The 23836-nt window shown below is 36.2% G+C and overlaps 1 protein-coding gene across 1 annotated transcript; it reads left to right on the plus strand.

Annotated features, from left to right (window-relative positions):
• The first annotated feature begins 18840 nt into the window (after positions 1-18840).
• LOC108203974 (uncharacterized) lies at positions 18841-22309 on the plus strand. Its single transcript, XM_064085252.1, has 3 exons — positions 18841-21293; positions 21379-21484; positions 21671-22309. Exons 1-3 carry the CDS (start codon positions 18841-18843, stop codon positions 22307-22309), a joined length of 3198 nt encoding a protein of 1065 aa, XP_063941322.1.
• Positions 22310-23836: the final 1527 nt, after the last annotated feature.

Raw genomic sequence — 23836 nt, forward strand, 5'->3', positions numbered from 1 at the left:
TTTTAATTTGAAATGTTTTGTCTGAATGGGGAGTGAGTGTATTGTTTTGTCTGATTTTGGGGGTTAAAAGATTTGGGGGGAACAAAATTTTGACTAAGTACGGGAAACATTAGGGGGGAAGGACAAAAGAGGTGTTGCCGCGCAGTTTTCATTTTTAATTCAAAGAATATAGACATCGGTTCCTAAAATAACCGATGTCAAAAAGGTAATAGACATCGGTTAGTTTTTAGCCGATGTTAATAATCGCTTTTACAACGTGGCCAATGTCGACCGATGTCTATACCCTGATGTCTATTAACTAAATTCTAGTAGTGATCCCTTACTTTAGAAAGATCACTTGTATTTTGAAAACACCCTTGCTTATAACTTGTCTTTGATCAAGACCCCTTTTCGAAAATGATTTGATTTGAAATGACCTTAAAAGGAATTGGATAATAATTTTATATTAAGACTGAGGCGCCAGTCTATTATTGCAGCATCAGTAGCGGGGAGCCTGATGTCTGTTTATGGCCAATGTGTGCCGAGGATCCTCCCTGGTTGAATCACTTTATGTGGTTCGGAGCTTGGTGTGGGCTGATCACCCCTCAATGCTCGTAGCGCTGTGTGTTTCCAATTCCAATAAATTGATATCCCACATTGCACCTTTACTTGTGTTTATACCTTGTGATATCTGTTGATGCTTTTGCACTTATTATCTTGCATATTGTGAACTGTTATATATACTGCTTTCACTTGCTGAGCTTTATGCTCATATATATTGTTGTTGTTATAACCCTTCAGTGAAACCCGAGAATGGCCCGTTTCAAGCAGACCGCACGTAAATCCACCTCAGGCAACGGGATTGCTTACCGCCGTATGATGGAGCAGGTTGGGAACTCGTAGTTCCCTAGATGTTATCTTTTGAACTTTTGGGATTTAAAAACTGTAGTAATAACTTAGATTTAATTTGGTTTCTATTTGGGCTGTAATAACTTTAGTTGTTGTTCATACTCATTCCTGGTGATTCCGGGATTGTGGATTAGACTTGTAGATTAATCTTTATAACTCTGTAGTTTAATTATATTTATCGATATGCATGCTTTAGTCGGTTAATTATGTTGGGTCCGTCACATATACTCTGTTTGTTATACTCTGATTGTCATTCTCTGACGATATTCTCTGATGTTTGTAAACTCTGAATCTTGATAAATGATCTCATTTTATTTCTTTGAGACAAATAACCTGTGAAGATACTATGAAGCATGATCTGAATTAGTAATCTCTCAACAAACTCTTAAGCTTTTCTCTCTGCAACTCAAATCTTCTCTTACACACTTTCTCAAACACCTTTCTTCCTTTACAAACTCTGTTCTAATGGCGACTTCAGCGTTTACTCATGCAGGTGTGGAATTTGTTCCCAACAACCACGCTGCCATTCTTAACACAGCAGATGCTCCAAGGGATTATCATCCAATCCAGCAATTCTTGGCACAGAGTGCCCTGGCTACTGCTCTTACCGCTCCTGCCAGACTCTCTGGAAGCCAAATCATCACATTTTGGAGGACAGGGCAATATGATAATGGTGGTGCAGATGGATCACCATCTATTGTGTTTGCATATGAAGGGGAGGAGTATGCTGTTATTCCAGCCACAGTTCGTCAAGCATTCAACATGCCAGAGAATGCAGCTTACATCACAAATGGAGATACAATCTCAGGGGCATGATGAATGCTCTGGGCTACAGTGAATCGCTTGACAAATTGGGACAATTAAAGCGTCCAGGACTAAGAAGGGAATGGAGCTTCTTCTTTGACTGTATCACAAGGGCTTTCCAGAAGAAGAGCACCAACTGGGATGCTATACCCATGGATATGCTACAAATTGGGTATTCTCTGATCTACTCTACTAATTTTGATTTTGGTAGATTAGTTCTTAGAAATATTGGTGAAAGAATGCATGAAAATAGACAAATCATATATTTCTCAAGATTTTGTCAATTACTGTTTAATGCCACTGTTGGTGAGGTGGATTTTGCTGTTGATGATGAGATCAAGCCCTTTAGGCTTCATAAAAGGGTGTTCAAGGACCTCATCTCAAAAGATTAGAAGTATCCAATCCAGAGGCCTCTCCTAATTCCAGCTCCAGTTAGAGCTAGGATGGATTTGCCCCCAGTCCAACAACGACAACCTCAACCTTCCAGAACTCCCACAGCAAGCACATCTTCTGCATCCAAGTCAGCAAGGGCTACAAAGTCTGATGCAGCCCCTTCCACTGTGAAGACCAGAACCTCTGTTGCTACACAAGTTCTGAAGACAAAGTCTGATGTGCCAACAAACTCTGATACAGTTCCTACTGTAAACTCTGATACAGTCTCTAAGACGTTAAACTCTGAAGCTGCTTCTCCACCAAAGCAGAAAAGAAGAAGACTTGTTGTAGCTTATGACTATGATGATCTGGAAGCCTCTCCTGCAACAAACTCTGAACCTCCTCAGGCTAGCCCTCAGTCAAGAAAAGTTAGATTTAAAGCAAGGGCAAACAAGCCTAAGAAGGCAAAGGTACCCATTACTGGGATCACATATTTTACTCTTGAGGAAGAGCAAGCTCCATCTACTACACTTTCTACTGCTACAGCATCTTCTACTTCATCTGAAGTAGATGAGGAAATAATCTGCAAGGAACCAGTTATAACTGAAGCTGGGACAACATTGTCTGATCCTCACACTCCAATCTCTGATCATGGACCCTCCATTCCAATTCCTCAATCTCCATTGAAATTTCCTGAGGGTGCCATTATCCATGATACAGCTCCAGAAAATTACAAGTCAGATGCTGTAATTACAGACTCTGACAAGGTAGCATTGGAAGCATTGCAGTCACTTGCTAAGGCTGGTGAAGAGCCCAGCAAATCAAAATCTGCAGATCAAGAGAAAGTTGTTCCAGATCCTGTTGAAGATAATGTTGATTCTGCATCTGATGATGATGAGGATGATGAAAATGAAGATGAAGTCCCCATGTCTCTTCAACAACAGAAGTGGGAGTCTACCAGTCAATACAATGCCAGACTGCAGACTCTGCAGACAAACTCTGAGCCTCTTCCCAGGGATCTTCAGGTTGATCCACCTAATGAAGTATGGGATAAACTCTGGCTGAGTCACCAGCATTCTCTGGAGCCAGCAAAAGCTGAAGAATTCTTATTTATGGCAGAGGCAAAGATTACAAACTCTGATGTAATGTCTAGTCTCAAAGCAACAGTCTTGTATCTGAAGACATTTCATACAGCTCATGCTCAAACATCAAAGTCTGTAAATAGTCTTAGAACTGAGGTAGCAAATTTGGCTGAAACTCAAAACATGGACAAGAAAAGAAACTTACTACCTCTGAAGGAAGATATGAAAAAGCTGGTGTCTGCTCAACAAACTCTGGAGCAGAGAATGATTTCAATTGAGGCCACCCAATCCACAATGACCGCACAGCTTGAAGCCATCCAATCTTCACTTTCTCTGATAACCTCAGTACTGATTCCTGATGAGGATGATGTCAAAAAGGGGGAGAGATTAGCACAAGTCAAATGCAAGTCTACTTCTCAAACTCTGAAAAGAAAGAAAAATGATGATGATGATGTGGATGACTTCACAAAGAACAAGAGATTTCAAGCTGCAACTGGTGGAAGAGTTTCAAACTCTGACAGTGCAAAACAGTCTAAGCAAAGCTCAAAGTCTGCTCCAGCTCCAACACACAATGTCACATCTAGATCAAAGCAAAGACCAGTGGCTGGATCAGATAAACCAATGACTGATGAAGAATATGCTAGACTGATATTTGAACAAGAAAATCCAGAAGCTAAATTGGATTTGGAATTGATTGCTGCAGAGGAAGCTGAACTGAAGAAAGAATATGTTGAAGCTATAAACTCAGGTCAAATTCAGAAACCTGCAAAATCAACTGCCAGACCAAAAGAAAAAGGAATAATGATCAAGGAAACTACTATTGCTGATCAGAGTTTACCAATCAAAAAGGTATACTCTGAAGATGAATATACAAGCAAAGGCAAAAGCATAGTAGATGATAGCCTCGAGAAAGGCTGGATTCAGAAGAAGCCTACAACCTCTGACAAAGATGAAGTTGTAAAAGGAAAGAAATCAGAAGCTGCAATCTCTGACAAAGCTCATATTGCAGAATCACAAGAAGAAAAATTAACCTCTGACACAGCTCAAGTTAATGAGGAAGCAAAGAAAGACACAACCTCTGACAAGGCTCAAGTTGTGTTTAAACCAACAACAACCCCATTGCCAGGATTTGCAAAGCCAAGTCTGATGACTGAGATAAATTTCGACAAGGGCTCAATTCAACCAATCTCTCATCGAAAAGCAGGAAGAGATAAAGGAGGATTAGGATCTAAATATGAAAAATTTGATCAGAGTATAGGATCAATGTCAACAGACCCCTCATCTCTCTGTGCACCCAAGACTGGAGCATTGCAAGAAAGAATGGACAAACTTGATTCAGTCCAACTGGTAAAGAATGACAGAGGTGATAACATTCTTATCTACTTTATGTCTGATGGAACAGTGTTTAGAGTTGTTGAAGCTGATCTCTATGCTAAACACTGGGAGGAATTGAGATATGTTCAGTACATATTTCAAGTGAAGAACAAATCATGTCAGCACATCTCAAATCTGATCAAGGATCAAATCAAGAGAAAGATGGGTATAACTGGAAACAAGAATGTTGGACCTTTTATTCCAAAGTACTTCAATTACCAAGGACAGCTAGTTGAGATGAAGAAAAATTCAGCACAATTGGAAACAGTAGCTGGAATCAGAGCTCTTAGTTTCAGTGAAGAGTCTGACAAAAGTTACTACATTAGGCTGGACAAGGACATGAAAAGGAATAAGATTTACGATCTTAGAGCTGCTATCTATCAAACTGGAGTTTCAGATCCAGAATTAAGAGAAGTCAAAAGACAGATGACTGCAGCACTTGCAGAAGTTGAAAAGGAACTCCTCAGAGAATACTTAAAGACAGCCAATGGTGTCTATGAAGCTAAGGAGTAAAACTATCTGTAAGGTTTAAAAGTTTTCTGTTATGGTTATATAGCTAAAATCTGTTGCATTTGACTTATTTGTTTTGACATCATCAATTATCTGTTAACTTGCACATAACATATTTATGCACAAGTTGGGGGAAATTGTTAGATATAATTGATGATTACTAATGTTCTTAAAGTTTGTTTTAGAACAGGAGTGATCAGAGTTTAAGCTGGAAGCTGATCAGAGTTTGCTAAAGTCTGATCAGAGTTTACATAGTCAAGGCTCGTCAGAGTTTACACGTGGAAAGAGCTCAGAAGCGGATATACTTCAAGGAAGGATAGAAGCGGAGGAGTGATTTGCTGACTATGGAAACCAAACAGAAAACAGTAGCAATCTTTGATTGATAGAATACATAGCTGATTTATAGGATATCAAATCAGATATTGATTCTGTAACTGTGTATATATAAACACAGATTAGGGTTACTCTATACGAGTTAAGTTATCGAGTACATTCTTAGAAGAACCCTAGCAGCTCTTAGTGATAATATATAAATCACTAAGAGAGTTTTTGTAACCTACTGAGCTTTGTGAATAAGAGTTTACTGCTTTCAATCTCTTATATTGTCATACTGTGTTATTGATTGTGTTCACTATATTAACTTATATAGTGAGTTTATAGGACCCAACATAGGAGCATATATAAATGTAATATAGCAAGTTCTTTTTTGTAAAGTCAGCATCAGATCTACTACTATGTATTAATGCTTGTAAATTTGTATTTGGCCAAAAGCTGAACATGTAAATGTATAGCCCACTTTAAATGGATATTTTAAAAAAACAGTCCCAGCATAATAAAGATATTGTATATTAAACCTCATTGAATTAATAATCTTGTTAAATTAATAAAATTTATCATTTTTGAGACTATTAACTCTCAGATAATTTACTATATTGTATAGGTAAACTTACACAAGTTTCATGTTATATTTACTATACGAATTGAGGATGTTATATATCTTTTTCCCATTTAAGAATGGGACTGCATAAGAAATGCTTGTTCAGGAAGTAAAAAAAGTTTGGATTTCTAATGCCAACATTAGAACCTTGAGCAATGTCGTACACGCAAATCTTATTCAGGTTTACAAATGCTGGACAAAGGTCTCTAAATACAAACAATACTTCAGAGATCAGATATTCGAAGTAAGACTGACAATATAATATGGTATACTGCATTAGAGAAGTTTGTCGCCTTTACTCTCAATGCTCATGACAGTACTGGAACTGTTCGTGACTAGTGAGGCAGCGTCACTGATTCTGTCTGCTTAACCTAGTTGTTCAGTCCTATAAGTCTAATCTAACAACATAGTTAAACCGGGCAATATAGGCCCAAAACCATATATCCAGTCCAAACCAACCATTTTTAAAAATTTGGTCCAACAAAAAAATCACACATTTTATTTGGATATGGTTGGTTTTGAAATCATGTTTTTTTATCCAAAATATGGACCCAATATATGATAACCATATTTAAGAAAAACACTTTCATACCCCGTATAATTCAATTCATTGCTTACCACTACACTCGTACAATTAAATTCGATCTCTCCTACTTCTCTGCTGGATCCCTGCCTCCACCGACCATATCATCACCGCCGAGAAACGTCTTCTCTCTCTTATCAAGTACTCCCTCCCTCCCTCCCTCTCTCTGATTTTCGTGTCTTATCTCTTTCATTATTCATGTTTTTATTGTCTCCTTGTTTTACTTGCGGATCAGTTCTGTATAGATACGCTTACGCGATTTGAATTGATTTTCATAGTGTGCCTAATCTGCTTAATGCTATCCTCTAAATCGATTATATTATGTTTAGGACAGATTTAAGCACTTGCTAATTCGAACCCTTACTAGAACAAGGAGTAACCGAACCATCTAACATAAAATACAACCAGACTAAACACCTAAGACGGTAAAAAAGTAGATTTAAAGCAACTACTAAAACATAGCAATTACTGCATCCAACCCGTACATCATACAATAATTTTATTTATAAAAAAAGCTAAAGAATTTCTCCTTCTTTGCTTACACAATCTACGTTAATTACGGCTTTAATTGTTTAATAATTTTCTACGGTGGTGCTTCATTAACAACCCGGTGTGTGCCATAACACTCTGAGTGTTGTGCCATTCCCAGCACCACAATTATTACTAAATGATGGATAGTGGATCCTTAATTGTTGGGTTTGTATGGACATGGATCTTTTCATCCAGACCACTATATAGACAATTGTTTTGTTTCCTACCAAGCCTATTGTGCATAATTTATTATGTACAGGGGATGCGAATTTTAATATATAATTTCAAGAAGTTCAAAAATATTATCTTATAAAAGAATCCTTGGGTGTATTTTTCTTTTTAAGATATACATGTTTATTTTATTTCTTTATTTCTATTTTAAACATATTCTATTTATCATCAGTTTTATAAATTCTACTTCATTACCCTCTCATATACGTACTCCATGAACTTACGTTCATTGTAAAGGAATTTTCAAGTTGTCTCTCATATATATACTCCATCAATTTACATTGGCGGTAAAAGAATTTTCTAAGTTTTTTTCTTGTTTTGTTGCAAGTTGATTAGTTCCATATATGTCCAGGGTTATTATTAAAAACCAGTTATTAAGGTAGGCTTGTCCATGTATGCAGCTGTTTGGATCTTTTGGAGTCTTAAAAATTTTATTATTAAAAAAATATCGATTATTAAAAAAAATATCCTTCTGTCAGGAGTTGTGAGAATGTTAGGGGGATATCATAGTTTAGCTCGAGACATTTTTGTTCCACTCATATTAATAATAATTAGTCATTTATTTGTCTATATCCTTTGCCAAAGAATTGGGACAAAATTTGGGGGGTAACATTACTCTTAGTATATGCATTATTCTTATAACAAAAAGTACATTAATTGATGTATTCACAACACCCAAAAACATATTGACCATATTTATTAACACTAATATAATATTCTTATATTCACATTTTAATTTTTCTTTTTCCATTCCTCGAGAATTTTCTTGACAACTTATTCACAATTGCTTCCGGTTTATGGTGAAAAGTAGTTTCAAGTTCTTTTCAAGGAATCATGAAGAAAAGAAACTTTTTTCAAGGGATAACCTTTTGTATTTAAAAGGAAAAATCACATCGTCATATTCTAGTGCATTCATCATAAAAGTTACAATCTTCAATGTTCTAACATCACAACATGACCTAACATTTACTTAACTCATTATATATCATATCATACAAATAATTAAAAAAAATTCAGATTTTAGACATGTTCCGAACCTTAAAGAAGTTCAAACTTTCAAATTAATACAATTTTAATAAATAATAGGGATGACCACTTGTTACTTTTTTAAAAGAAAAATATTTAATTAATTGAATAAAGGATAAAACAAACTCAATTCAAACCCTTACTAGAACAAAGATTAATCAAACGAGACTAACATAAAATGTAATGAGACTAAACACCTAAGACCGCAATAAATTAGATTTAAGGCAACTACTAAAATCTAGCAATTACTACATCCAACCAGTACATCAAACAATAAGTTTACTTGAAAAATAAGCTAAAACTTTCTCCTTGTTTGCACTCTGGAGTATCATTTATGGAGTTTCAATTAATCCCTATGGTGGCCTTCTCCTGCATGGTTTTGCACTCTAATTAAATACCACTTATAGAGCAAAACCTCATTCCTTAGGAAGTGGAAAAATTCATGCCCTGATGCTTTCATGGTCGTTCCGATACTTGTTTTATACTTTTAACTGCCATCTGTGGTGCATCATATTAAACATTGGGCAACAACATCCCAGTCATGGTAGACAGTCAAAGTGTGAAGGTATATAACTTCCACCCACCTGCTCCAAGGCTTCTTATGCCGCCTTCCCAGCCTAATCTTGTACATCTTTGGCTCTAGTTGTTCAATAATTATTTTCTATGGTGGTGCTTCATCAACAACCTACTATGTGCCATAACACTATGAGTGTATGTGTGTGTATGTTATGCTTGTGAATATAATTAACTTTCCTTACTTATTGTTAATGATGATATTGTTATTATTGTAGGATTGTATCTTTAATATACTATCCTGATAAAATGATTAGAAAGGAAAGCCATGTACTTCAGATTAATCCCAACATAGATTATTTCAAGATCTCTGACAGTCTCCTTCTAACCGGCCCTCATTTTTATACGGAAATTATTGTGGGAACTTGTTGGGGTTGTGTTATTATGAATTTCTCCAGCGTCTTGCACACAAAAACACAAAAACCATGGTTAATGTGGCTTACTTATAAACTTATAGAAATTTTTTTGATGTGTCTTTCACTTGCCATACTCTCAAACCTACGACCAGATCTAGTTTTTGGTACTTACAACCAGAATCAAAATGAGAGAAATTTATAAAAATTTATTTTATATTATTTCTCTTATTCATAGGTTGACTCCATAAATAGGCGATCTAAAAGAACACAAGTCACTCAGGACTCCTCAAAACTTGCAATAAAATCTATTCCGTTGATTCATACAACTGTTGGTGTTGGTCATTATGATCATATGCAAGATCTTTTGTTTCAAAAGTTAGTAACAATAATGGTGATAGGAATGGCTTGGCTACCACATCACATGCGCAACAATTTCGACCTATTAAGATGCACTCAGAGTGTCATGGCATAAAGCGGGTTGTTGATGAAGTACCACCCTAGGAAACTAATATTGAACAACTGGCATTAAGATCGAGGTACAAAATGAAGTAGGGGAAGACTGGGAAAGAATCACTTGAAGCGGGTGGGAAGAAGTTATGTGCACACCTTGTTTATCTCCCGTGATCGGGATGTTGTTGCCTAAGGATCAATTAACACTACAAGAAAAACAGGGTCATACAACGGTTTATAACCGTTGTATGTCATGCTGGGATTCCGTTGAATATCGAGGTGATATCTGATAGTATTTCCGACAACGGAAATGAGACTGTTGTTGGACGTTCTCTACAACAACAGTTTAGGCCAGTTGTCTAAGAGTTGGTAACACAACAGTTCTAGAATGAAATCCAATGTTGAAATCTGTTTCAAACAATTGTTTAGGTAAAAAACCAATGTAGAAAACTATTTCAGACAACAATGTCTGTAGTTCAGACAACAGTTACTACCTGTTGTTCTTTGCTCACATAAATAAATTCTTTATTACCACAACGCATTGAGATATCAGAACTATTGTAACAGTTGAATAAAAACAACCGTATTGGCCTAAGGCTGTTGTTAGAAAACTGCTCAAACAACATTTTCTTAAGAAAAGAACCCTTGTTGTACAATATGTAAGACAACAGTTTTTATGAAAAAAATTAATGTGTCAGTTTCTGTTCCACAACTGTGTTTTACAACAGCTACAAGGATTTCATGTTTAAGAAATCTTACACAACAACTTAAGAGTACAAACCATTGTGTAATTAGTATTGTACAACTGCTATTTCGTAGAACACTTGTTGGAACTCATTTGAGACGACATTGTTTTGTTGCAAATCCATTGTTGGATACTTTTTAAGACAATAGTTTTATTGAATAACCTGTTGTATCAATTGCTTCACACAATAGTTTATTTGATAGAATCATAAGAAAAGATGCAGACAACAATGGTGTCATACATTAATTGTGTTGTAGGTATTTTTTTCATAAAACTGCTTCTTTGTTTGTACATTGTGTGAATATTTAACTGACAATAGTTTTACAACTTTCACCCATTGTCTTAGTTAGTTTCACGCAACTGTTATTCAAATTTTGTCGTTGTGTGCATACATAACCCACACTGGTTTTATAACTTTTAGCCATTGTCTTAGTTAGTTTCACTCAACTGTTATACAAATTAGATACAGTTGTTTGAATATTGTAGGCACAATTGTCTCAAACAATTCGAAAAACCATTTTCTTCTAATCTATAAAACCTTTGAAAAAATTCAGATACTTTTACCTAATCCCATCCATTTACAAACATCCAACCAACAATCAAGCTTATAAACCATTCATCTACATACAATAACCCAATCAATTACCATACCATACATAATACCATTCATTTATCGTCCTAATATTAAATAGCATACCATTCACAAAATACCATTCATCAAATACCATTCACCAAATACCAACCATTATAAGACAATTTCGACTAGCCCCCAAATAACCAAGCATATTCCAGCCAACCAACATTGTTTACAGACCAACAATTTAAACCAGGACAAAAGTTAAAGAAACCAACATAATCTACCTCGAGGCCCAACCTAACATGCATAACGTTTCATAAAATATTTAGCGAATTCAATCTTGATTTCGCTAATGTCGTCTTGTGTATACACCAAGTTGCTCCTACGCATCCACTGAAAAATGGACCACAAATTTAGTAAGGCAGGTGTCTTATCAATAAAGACATTTATTGTCAAAAGTTAACGAAACTGAAACTGACCTTATCAGCGAACTCAAGCTCCTTATCTAGGACAATTTCTTTCATGTACCTCATAACAAAGAGGCCACATTCTTTAGTCCCTGACTGCACCGGAACTCCCTAAAATTCGAAATGAAAATATAATTACACAGTTGAATATATTATTTCTATATTTGACAGAAATGGAATCTGATGTGATATTACCGCCATGTTCTCCCAAACAATTTTCTTCTTAACAACCTTCTTCTGATCCTCCCTTATAAAACTTGATGGCACTGTAAGCAAAACAATAATTATTGACAAATATACTAACCACGGTAAAATAATTCTGGTGAAGTTAAAAGTGAATAAATGATGTGAAACTCACTTATCAACAACCTCTACCCATTCGCCATTGGCAATGCGGCGTTTCAGAGGGTCCATGTGGTAGACAATCTCTGCCTCGGGATTCGCCACCGTCAATGTCCAGTGGTTCCTACGAAAGCACAAATGAGATCAAGTATAAAAATTAAGCAGTAATTTATCATCTCAACTCAAGTAGTAAATTTAAAATTAAAATTGCAGTAACTACTCCCTTTACAACCATACTAAAACAAATAGAAACAAAAGCATCGTGAGGATAAGCAAAATATAGAATGGTAAAAAACAACTAGAACCCATGTTTGTGACATTTGGTAAAAAACAACTAGAACCCATGTTTTTGACACTTCCGAAAATATTCTTTGGATCCAAAGCATGTAAATAATCAAACCTCAAAAACTAAACCAAAATCAAAAAATCTAGTACACCAATTTGATCATGCAAATGGTCTACCCCAAAAATTATACAACCTGATTGTGTCAACTCAAGTAGGTTTAAAATTAAAATACTAATTAAATGTTATCTCAACTCAAGTATTAATTAAAGCAGTTATTAATTATTATACTTATTTAGCTAGCAGGCTGTTGGAATAAAACAATTACTTCTTGTCTACCAAGCTTAAAGTAAAAACTTACACATCATTATATGGCATGAGAAAAAATTGGCCTTTTCTAGCATCCTTAAATCTCAAAGCAAGTGCTCGCGATCTCTGAGCGACATTTCCACATCCAATAGCACCAATCGTGTTTGGATCTACGAATGCTATCAAGTTGACCATTTTATGTTTTTTCACAGTGTCAAACAAGCAACTGCATAAAAATTCACGAATTACTGAGAAAAGATTTTCATTCAAGCAGCACGTAATTAAAAAAAATAAGAACGATTCACTTACTTCATGAAAATGCAGATGACAGACCCTGCCATTTCCCCTCCAGAGCATACTGCGTGTATATCAGATAAGAAAATGGCTCGCTGCTTCGTACATCCAAAAGCCGCTTCGCTTAGCTCAAAAGAAACTGTTTGATCATTACTCAGAGCGTCTTTTGCCCAGGCCCACAAACGCTTCAATGCTGATGGATAATTCGCACCCATCGGAACCACAAGCTCTGGTTGAATGTCCTGAACCAGTTTATATGTCTTTCTTGCTTTCTTGCCCGGACCTTTTTTGCCTCTCTAGAAAAAAAAATGCACTTCAAATTAGTAAAAAAAAAAAATCAAACATGTTAAATATACAAAGATTTAATTCTAACCTTTGGATCATGCACAGCTTTGGTTGTGTTACTTTTTCCCACAACAATCATGTCCCTCGGCCATGCAACAAAAGTTCCCACGGCCTCCTGCACCGTAACAATTTCATCACCAATGGGGAATGGAATCTTCGCATCACTTTGTAGAACTTTAGTGATGGATACTCTTGCATTCTCTCCTGCCAGCCTTACTCCGTGTATAGTCTGCTCCAGTCCTTCAACAACGGGGACTTCGTCAATTTTTGCATAAGCCACAATATTGCTTATGGACCCAACTGCTAGTTGGCATTCATTATTCTCAGAAGCTACCACTTTCCTTTCATCTGTGAATTCATTTTTATAAATCTCCATAACATCAACATCCTTCACAATAACTGGTTCTCCAGTATTATGAAAATCTTCAAGTTCTTCCGCAGCCATAGCTTTGTCACTTTTTTCCTTTTCATCTTCTGGGACATCGTCAACACATATCTTCCTTGCCGCTTCAGGTTTATCAAGATCCTGATCAGTAGCTTCATCCTTAGAATGAGAGCAACTTGCTTGATGGGAAGCATGGAATGGACTACCCTCATTTGGTACAACCTTTTTCAATAACTCAATTTTGAGTTTTTCCATTTCAGTAGCCCAGAAAGCATCTCTCTCTTTAATGATCCTCGGAGTCTCCTCTGCCATAAACTTTTGAACTCCTTCACGTATCTTTTCATCCATTGTTTTTGCTCTTTTTTGTCTTGGAAGATCGAAGTAAACAGACTGCCTCACATGCTTTCCTTGGCCACGCACTCTTCCTCCGTGCTCAGCCTTTCCAAGCGCCTTTGTTAACACGTCATCAACACCTTCAGCAACCAGTGTACCCTGCTTAACCTCCTCCTTCAACCGGTCCTAAAAAATAACCATCAAACAGAAGTATTTAATATGAGGTTATATTTGATTGACTGCTAAAATATAAAAATTAGATTTAATAAAGACAGTCTGGTAAAGCCGATTCAGTTCTGCTCATTGTTGTGAGATATTATTCATAGATAGTATAGAATTTAGTAACTTACAATTTCCTTAGCTTTTTCTTCAACATCATCACTTAAAAATTTTCCAGCTTTGTCTTTCCTAGCTAACACCCAAGTCATCGACCTATCCACCTCCTCTGTTTCCGGATGAGATTCACACTGCATTCACATATAGAGGATGATCACCTTAGTAAAAATATTATCATGCTTTATAAATAGAATGAATGCAAAAAGTGGGACTGTTGTTTATTTTTTACTAACCCATTCTTGTTCAAGGTTAGCATAACCTTTTCGCGACAAGCGATGCGGATACTTAATCAACTGACTTTTTTGTTGTTGTTCTTCATGAATTTTCTGCATGACATACACCAATGAGGTTATAGTACAACATTAGAAATCAAATTGGGTGTATTAGAAATTATAGATAGTTGTTATTACCTACAATGCTACTAAAAGAAAATAGCACATTAAAATTATTCTATGATGCTTGTTCTGATGTCAGGACATCTACAGTAGTAAAAAATAATATACTGAATTAACTTAACATAAATATTCATCTCTTACACTGAATTAACTTAACATAAATATTTCATCTCCTACAAGGTGACTTTAAAGAGACAATCCTGTGCAGCAAAAATTTACTAGACAATACCTTACTCTGAATATTCATAGGCTTATTTGAGCAAAACTATTTATTAGACAATACCTAATTAGATTAAAGATAATATGCCACATTTATTGGGTTATTTGAAAAGTCAGATGCTAAGTGCAGACACACCTGAAACTCTGCAGATGTGCGATCAGCCACAAATATGTCCCAATCAGACTTTTCTATGAACGAATAGTCCGCGGGAGGATAGATCAACATCTCTGGTTGATCCACATAGGGTAAAATGTAGTGTTTGGTCAGCCGACATTTAAACTCTCTCCACTTCTGACCTGCTGAGTTCAACACCATCCTCTTAGCTGTCTGGGGTACAATAAAAGCCATCTGCATATATCCCCGACCAACCAAAGTAGAGTTAGAACACAAATAAGTGAATGAATAACTATTAAACGATTACAAATAATTTAATTCAACCTACACCCAATCCCAAATCTTATTTTTCGTGTCAACTGGCACATCCTTCCAAGTATCATGCCAGATTGGAGGTTTAGTTCTTGCTAAAACACCAATATATGACTGCATCTCTGCCCCTTGAACACCAAGCGGCTCTCCTTTTGCATTGAAAGGGACCTTTAGCCTGACACCCATCATCTTCCGTCTAATAATTCTGTGCATTGTCACACATCCACGCTTCAATAATTTAAGTCCTTGAGTTTGGTTTGGTATGGTATCAGCCTTGGCTCGCTTCTTTTTCTTATTCAATTGATTTTGTAATTTTTCAGAGATTGGTTTCTTCTTTATTGATGCCTCTCCTGTCGATTTGTTTTGGCTATTTTCGCTCTCGTTGTTCATGGATCGTGTTTTTCTTAAAGCCCTTAGCACGTTCATTGTGGCTGGATGGGGTGAAGATCGAGTGGACTTCGCCTTTGAGGAATTCTTTCTCTTTAAATTAGTCATTGTCTATACAATAAAAAATGAAACACCAAACAAAACTATTCAGTGTACTAAAGAGATCATTTCAAGTGAATTCCCTGATAGCAAACAATATAAGTAATGACAGATTTTCTCACAATTGACATGGTAGCAAACGATATAGTAATGACAGATTGAAATAGTATAAGTACTGAAGATATCATTTCAAGAGATAAAACCCCAGAAACCCCATATATCAAAACCCATATATGAAACCCCAAATATCAAACCCCAAATATGAAACCCCAGATATCAAACTCCATATCTCAAAACCCAAATATGAAACCCCAGATATCAAAACCCAAATATGAAACCCCAAATATCAAGCCCCAAATATGAAACCCCAGATATCAAACCCCAAATAGATATATGCACTCCCCAAACATGCAGTCCACATAAACACATACATGCATACATCTCTAAAATAAACCCTAAAATACTTGTAGAAAATTACACTAAAAATACAAATAAACCCTAAAATAGATATATGCACTCCCCAAACATGCAGTCCACAGAAACACATACATGCATACATCACTAAAATAAACCCTAAAATACTTGGAGAAAATTACACTAAAAATACAAATAAACCCTAAAATAGATCATCACTAAACTCTTTACAAAAAGACCCAAATCAAATAAACCCTAAAATAGATCATCACTAAACTCTTTACAAAAAGGCCCAAATCAAACACAATAAGAATGTACCTTAAAACTCGAGAGTCGAGAGTGAGTGATGATTAGCTGAGAGTGAGTGAGCCGAGAGTCGGAGAATGGTGAGTGAGTAGAGAGTCGGAGAATGGTGAGAGAGTCGGATAATGGTGAGAGAGTCGGAGAATGGTGAGAGAGTCGGACAAGTGTGTTTAGAAAAGTGTGCTTGGTCAAGCGTGTTTGAGAAGCGTATTAGCGAAATGTTTGTGGGAAAAAACGGGGGAACGAAAAATCGAAATGAATTGAAAATTTGGGGCATTTTAGCATAAATCGGACGGATTTTGGTACCATTAATATGTGAATTATTCTAAATTGGATATTCTAAATTCATATATTATTTGACTATCTCGTTCTTAAAAAGTTCCAATTTCGAAAATATGTAAATCCTTGTTACAAGATATGATTACAGGGCGTGTCCTCACGGGATTCTGTGTATTCGGTTAAGATACTATCTCGTTCTTAAAAGATTCCCGTTTCGAAAATATCTAAATCCTTGTTCAAAGATAAGATTAAAGGGCGTGTCCTAACGGGATTCTGTGTATTCGGTTAAGATACTATCTCGTTCTTAAAAGATTCCCGTTTCGAAAATATCTAAATCCTTGTTCAAAGATAAGATTAAAGGGCGTGTCCTAACGGGATTCTGTGTATTCGGTTAAGATACTATCTCGTTCTTAAAAGATTCCCGTTTTGAAAATATCTAAATCCTTGTTCAAAGATAAGATTAAAGGGCGTGTCCTAACGGGATTCTGTGTATTCGGTTAAGATACTATCTCGTTCTTACAAGATTCCCGTTTCGAAAATATCTAAATTTTTGTTACAAGATAAGATTACAGGGCGTGTCCTCACGGGATTCTGTGTATTCGGTTAAGATACTATCTCGTTCTTACAAGATTCCCGTCTCGAAAATATCTAAATCCTTGTTACAAGATAAGATTACAGGGCGTGTCCTCACGGGATTCTGTGTATTCGGTTAAGATACTATCTCGTTCTTAAAAGATTCCCGATTCGAAAATATCTAAATCCTTGTTCAAAGATAAGATTACAGGGCGTGTCCTCACGGGATTCTGTGTATTCGGTTAAGATACTATCTTATTCATAAAATCCTTGTTTAACATGTTACTCGGACTGGAGTATTAGTACGTCTTTTATGCTTCGAGTATAGGACGTACTGAATAGAACTTTTGTTACTGATACGATTTGCTCCGTACTAATTTTAAAATATTTTTTTCGAAGATCTAACCGTACGGATGTCAGGATATATCAATATTAGTCATGTGCAATTTTTGTCAAATTTTTTTATGCTTATTTATATGCTTATTATAACAAAACTACTCATAATCATAATTCTGTCTTATTATAAAAAGGTCTTTTTTGTTTTCTAGTGTTTAATAGACAATGGTTTTGTAACAGTTTAGTTGTCTCAAACCGTTGTCTATTGTGTTTTGAAAATTTTAAAACTAAGGAGGGAAACGAAATTTTAAAAGAAGTGGGAAACGAAATTTTTGGGGGAAGTAATTTATTTTAAAAAAACCGTTGTCTAAATGGAAATAATATCTAATTCGTATTGACGGCCAAGATCTAGATCGGTTTAAATCCAACGATCCATAGTAATTTGATTTATTTTTATTTTAACTTTTTTTTAGTTTAATTGTCCTACAACAGTTTTTTATGTGGAGCCGTTGTTAAGATTGTTTCCTTACAACCGTTAATTAAACAGTTGTGTAACAGTAAAGACTAAAGCGTATAACCCTTATCAAAATCTCCTTACAGCAGCCGCATCTCATTTATTGTGTCTGAATCTCCGAATCTTCAATCCTCCAAATCTCCACATCTTCAATTCTCCAAATCTTTGTCTTCATCTTCAATTCATCTCATATCTCCACATCTCCACATCTGCAATTCTCCGAATCTTCATCTTCGTCTTACACATCTCCATCTCATATCTCATCTTACACATCTCCATCTCATATCTCATCTTACAAATCTCCATCTTATATCAAAACGGGATTCACAGTTATTTTCGAGGTATTTTATTTGCGTTTTGATATATTCTATAATTTTGTTTTAATACTTGTAATATGCATTTGTTGAGCCTGGCTGAGGTTGTGGAAGTAGGGGTTTTGATTAGGCATGGTATTAGGCTGCTCAGTTGTATGATTGTTTCATGGGAGATAATTTATTGGGGTTTTATTTGCAGTTTGCCATGTTTGTTTTCAAAAATGATTTGGAGCAATTTTAACTTTTTATGCTTATATATGCCTATTCTTGGATGATATTTATAGTTTGTTTATTATGTTGAGAATTTTTGATTATATATAGTTTGTTCATTCTGTTAAGAATAGGTAGAATTTTAATTTTAGGCATGAAATTCGGATATGAAATTTATTTGGCACTCAATTTGTTCTTTAATCTGCAGAAGGTCGTCTCCCCCTGAATCATTGGAATATGGATAGATCATGGTTGAGAGCTGATAGAAGAACCAGAGAGTATCAATTAGGTGTAGAAGAATTGTTGATGTTTGCTTTTGAGCATGGGTGTAATGCAGAAAAACTAAGTTGTCCATGTTTAAAATGCGCACACACTAAATCATGGAAAGCTCAGACTGTTAGAAACCATCTTTTCCAACATGGTATTGATGAAACTTACACGCGTTGGATATGGCATGGAGAGACAAATTTAGCTGGGACTCCTTCTTTAGATGAGACAGACAGTACTGGATCTGATGGCCACGTCTACAGAGCAATGGATGGTGGTGATGAAGATTATTACAGTTCTTCGGATTCATCAGATTTTATTAACCATGTTCAAAGTGAACAAGAACCTCTTTATCCCGGATGTGAGAGTCACACTAGGTTAAGAGCGTTAGTTAAACTGTACAACTTGAAAGCAAAGCATGATATGTCTGATTCATGCTTCTCTGAAGTTTTAATTTTGCTTGGTTCTATGCTTCCAGAAGGTAACACTATCCCATCCTCCTTTAATGAAGCCAAAAAAACCTTATGTCTGCTAGGAATGGGGTATGAAAAGATTCACGTATGTCCAAATGATTGTCTTCTATACCGTGGCGAGAGAGATGAGGATGAAATTGTTTGCCGCATATGTAAGGCCTCAAGGTGGAAATTAAACAAGAAAGGAGAGGAACTTGAAGGGGTCCCTGCTAAGGTTTTATGGTATTTTCCGTTGATACCAAGATTGAGAAACTTATTCAATACAGATCACATTGCAAAGAACATGACATGGCATGATACCGAGCGAAAAAAAGATGGTAAATTGAGACATCCACCAGACTCAAAAACATGGAAAGATGTTGACCAAAAGTGGCCTGAATTCGCATCAGAGACTAGGAACCTTCGACTAGCTTTATCATCTGATGGATTCAATCCTTTCCACGGAAATCGTACTGATCACTCAACCTGGCCTGTATTATTATCGATTTACAATCTTCCACCCTGGCTTTGTATGAAGAAAAGATATATAATGCTTTGCTTGTTGATATCTGGCCCGACTGAGTCAGGAAATGATATTGATGTGTACCTCCAACCGCTTTTAGAAGATTTACAGGAGTTATGGAATGGGAAGCAAGTGTACGATGCATATAAGAAAGAGTTTTTTATGCTTAGGGGAATTTTATTATGGACAATAAGTGATTATCCGGCTTTAGGTTGTTTGTCCGGCAATGTCACTAAAGGGTATAATGCTTGTACAGTTTGTGTTGATCAAACAAATGCTACAAGGCTGGTTAATTACCGCAAGACAGTGGTTATGAGGCATCGGAGGTGGTTACCAAGGCAGCATCCATATAGAAGGCAAAAATCAGCTTTTGATAACACTGTGGAGAAGGGCGTTGCTCCAATTCCTTTGACTGGAGAGCAAGTTTTTGAAAGAGTACAACATCTAAGGAGCCATGTCTTTGGTAAGAAACAACGCCAACCTCGATGGAAGAAGGGTGAACCTCGACCCATATGGAAGAAGGTTTCTATATTCTTCCAACTTGAGTATTGGAAGTTTTTGCCAGTTAGGCATTGCCTCGATGTAATGCACATCGAGAAAAATATCTGTGAAGCTTTGGTTGGTACTCTACTTAATATTCCAGGAAAGACTAAAGATAGAGAGTCTGTCCGTCTTGACATGGCTGAGATGGGAATAAGAACGGAGCTGAGGCCAAAAACTCCTGGAAAGAAAGAGAAGGTACCCTTAGCATCCTGGAACTTATTAAATGCAGAAAAGAAAATTGTTTGCTCATCCTTTCTTAAGATGAAGTTGCCAGATGGATTTTGTTCAAACATCAAGAATCTCGTAAACATGGAAAAACTTCGGCTTGTTGGTATGAAATCTCATGACTGCCATACAATATTGCATCACTTACTACCAATTGTAATTCGATCAAGCCTTCAAAAACAGGTCAGGTGCACAATTATTAGGTTCTGCCTATTTTTCAAGGCAATTTGCAGCAAAGTCATCGAGATAGATAAATTAGAAAAAATGCAGTCTCAGTTGATCGAAACCTTATGCCAGCTAGAGAAACACTTTCCCCCGTCATTTTTTGATGTGATGATACATCTCTCAATTCATCTTGTGAGAGAGGTTGAGCTTTGCGGGCCAATCTTTCTTCGTTGGATGTATCCTTTCGAGAGGTATATGAAGACCTTCAAGGGGTATGTACGGAACCCAGCTCGTCCAGAAGGTTGTATTGCCGAGGGGTATTGTGCAGAAGAGGCTGTGCAATGTTTGGTTGACTTGGAAGATACTACAGGATTGCATCAAGATACTAAACATAATGAAGATATAATTTGCAGACCCTTATCAGGTGCAACAATAATAAAGCCCAACAGTAAGGAATTGCACCTAGCTCATTTGTGTGTTCTTCAAAATATCAATGACGTTAGGCCATATTTAGAGTAAGTTATATAAATCTGTGTTTGTTATTTCCCTATTTTCTGCATTTTTATTAGCATGTTGACATACAGTTGCTTTTACTTGCAGCGAACATATGGCGCACTTGATGATGAGATATCCACAACATGAGAATGACGAACACTGGCTAAAAAACAAGCAAAATGATGAATTTCCTAAATGGTTACAGAAAAAGGTATAATCATTTGATCGATTAATGTAGCTTATTGTTCTGGAAATTATTGTTCAAAACTAGATCATGGAGTGATTTATGATTTTAATTCCAGAAAAAGGTATATGTTTGCAATTTTTAATTCGGTTTTTTATTATGATTTTGAATTTAGTTTGGTTGAGACGAGTAAATTTGATTTTAATTGGTCAGATTAAGTCAGAGTTGGTTGATGACAAGAATAAGGTAACTAAAGAGATCATGTGGATTGCGGAAGGCCCCAACAAGGATGTTCCAACATTCAGCGGCTACAAAATTAATGGTGTAACTTATAGCACCAAAGAGCGTGATGATAAACGACAAGTTCAGGGCAGCGGTGTTTGTGTTGTTGCAGATACAATGATTGTGCAGAGTAAGGGTATAGATATTCAACACACTTCACACACATATTATGGAGTCATAACTAGTATATGGGAGTTAGACTATAACGAGTTTAGAGTCCCTATATTTCGTTGTAACTGGGTAGATATGAACAGAGGGGTTAAAGTGGATGACTTAGGATATACATTGGTGAATTTACAAAAATTAGGTTCTGTAAATGATCCATTTGTTTTAGGGAAACATGTTAAGCAAGTTTGTTATATTGACGACCCTCTTGAGAAAATGTGGTCTGTTGTGTTGAGATTACCTGAGAAGAACTATTATGATCAAAGTGATGATGAAAATGAAGGATCCGTAGAAATTGAACTTGAGAATGAGCTAGATGTGCCAATGTTCCCCACTGTTGACGAACACGAGGAACAAAACTCTAACTACATGCGGGAGGAAGACGAATTGATCCAGCTTGCATGAGGGTAATACATAATAACATCTTATTTAATTTGAATTATCTATAAGGAATTAAAGCCATGCATATGTATCTAATTCATTAATTTTGATTATTCAGGGTGTGCAGGGTGCCTTCGAGAGCTCTCCAGTGGTGTCCATATGCCTTGCTGTTGATATTATACATTGATAAGATTATTTTTGCCGTGGTAAAATCATCATCTACCTTGATAAGATATGAATGTCTTGTTTTTATAGATGATGGTTTTAACATAGCAAAAAAAAATCATTCAATGGTCGTAAGAGAATGGATAGCATCCACAATGGTACTGACATGCACTGCCTGCCCTTGCAACACTTGGATTTTAATTTGAAGTCCAAGTTCCATGATTCTCTATCTCAAATGGCCTCAAGGACTGATGGAATCTTAACATAATATGTTATTCAATTATTTTGTTTGGTTTATGTATTATCTGATTATAGTTTGTTAGTTAATTTGGTTGATGATTGTAGTTTCTAAATGCATTTGTAGTTGGTTGATTCTGTTGAGAACTTTGGTTTGGTCTGAGAACTGATTAATTTTTTAATCAGTTTCTAAATGCATTTGTGGTTGGTTGATTCTGTTGGTTGATTATAAATGACTCTTTTTCAACCATGACTACTGTTATTGGTTAGGATTATGTGCTGCATTCAGAGCTTTGTAAGTTGCATTTTTGACTGTGTGCACCAATGGCTGTGAGGTGGTTGAGCTGTCAATTAATTTCTCTTCTAGTATAAATTGACACACCAAGCACTAGCTTCTGCACAGCAACACATTCTTATATACTAAATCACATCATATAGTTGTATTGATCATGGCAGGTTGGAGCAAGCCTTCTCCTCATGTTGTTAAGGTGAACTGCAGAGGTGTGTTTGACAGGGGAATGATGAGAGGATCTGTGGGATGTGTGATGAGGAACTTTAGAGGTGAGTGGCTTGGAGGTGTTGGTGGGATGATCGGCCTGGCTGTGCCAGTTGCTGCTGAGCTTTGGTCCATTTTTTATGGGCTGAAATTAGCATGGGAGAAGGGAAATATCAAGCATGTGGTCATTGAGAGTGAGTGCTTGGAGGCTGTTAATCAAGTGAACAATCCGGACCCTGCTTTCTGGTTTGCTGAGATGGTGGAGTTGATCACAGGTCTCCTCAATGAAGCTTGGGATTCTTGTGTGGTTGTTCATGTCCCAAGCTCAAGCAATGTTGCTGCTACTACTCTTGCAGAGCTCAATGGCTGCGATGGTGGAGTGCAAGAGTTTGGTGATGTGCCTGGTTTTATGGAGTCCCTCATTTCGGAGGAGAAAGTTTAAGTGTTTTTATGTTTCTGGTTGTGCTTGATGTTGGTTTGTAATGGATCTGTAAACTATTATCACTATTAACTATGAATAAAATTTGTGCCTTGTTATGTATCCTTGTTTAAGCTCATTAGTTTTCTATAGTCAAATGCATCATATTTTAAGACAAGTAAAAGCTATGTCAACTGGTCACACAAGAGCCAAACAACTGATGATATTCATGGTA

The sequence above is a fragment of the Daucus carota genome, chromosome 9 (assembly GCF_001625215.2).
Source record: "Daucus carota subsp. sativus chromosome 9, DH1 v3.0, whole genome shotgun sequence".
Lineage (NCBI taxonomy): Eukaryota > Viridiplantae > Streptophyta > Magnoliopsida > Apiales > Apiaceae > Daucus > Daucus carota.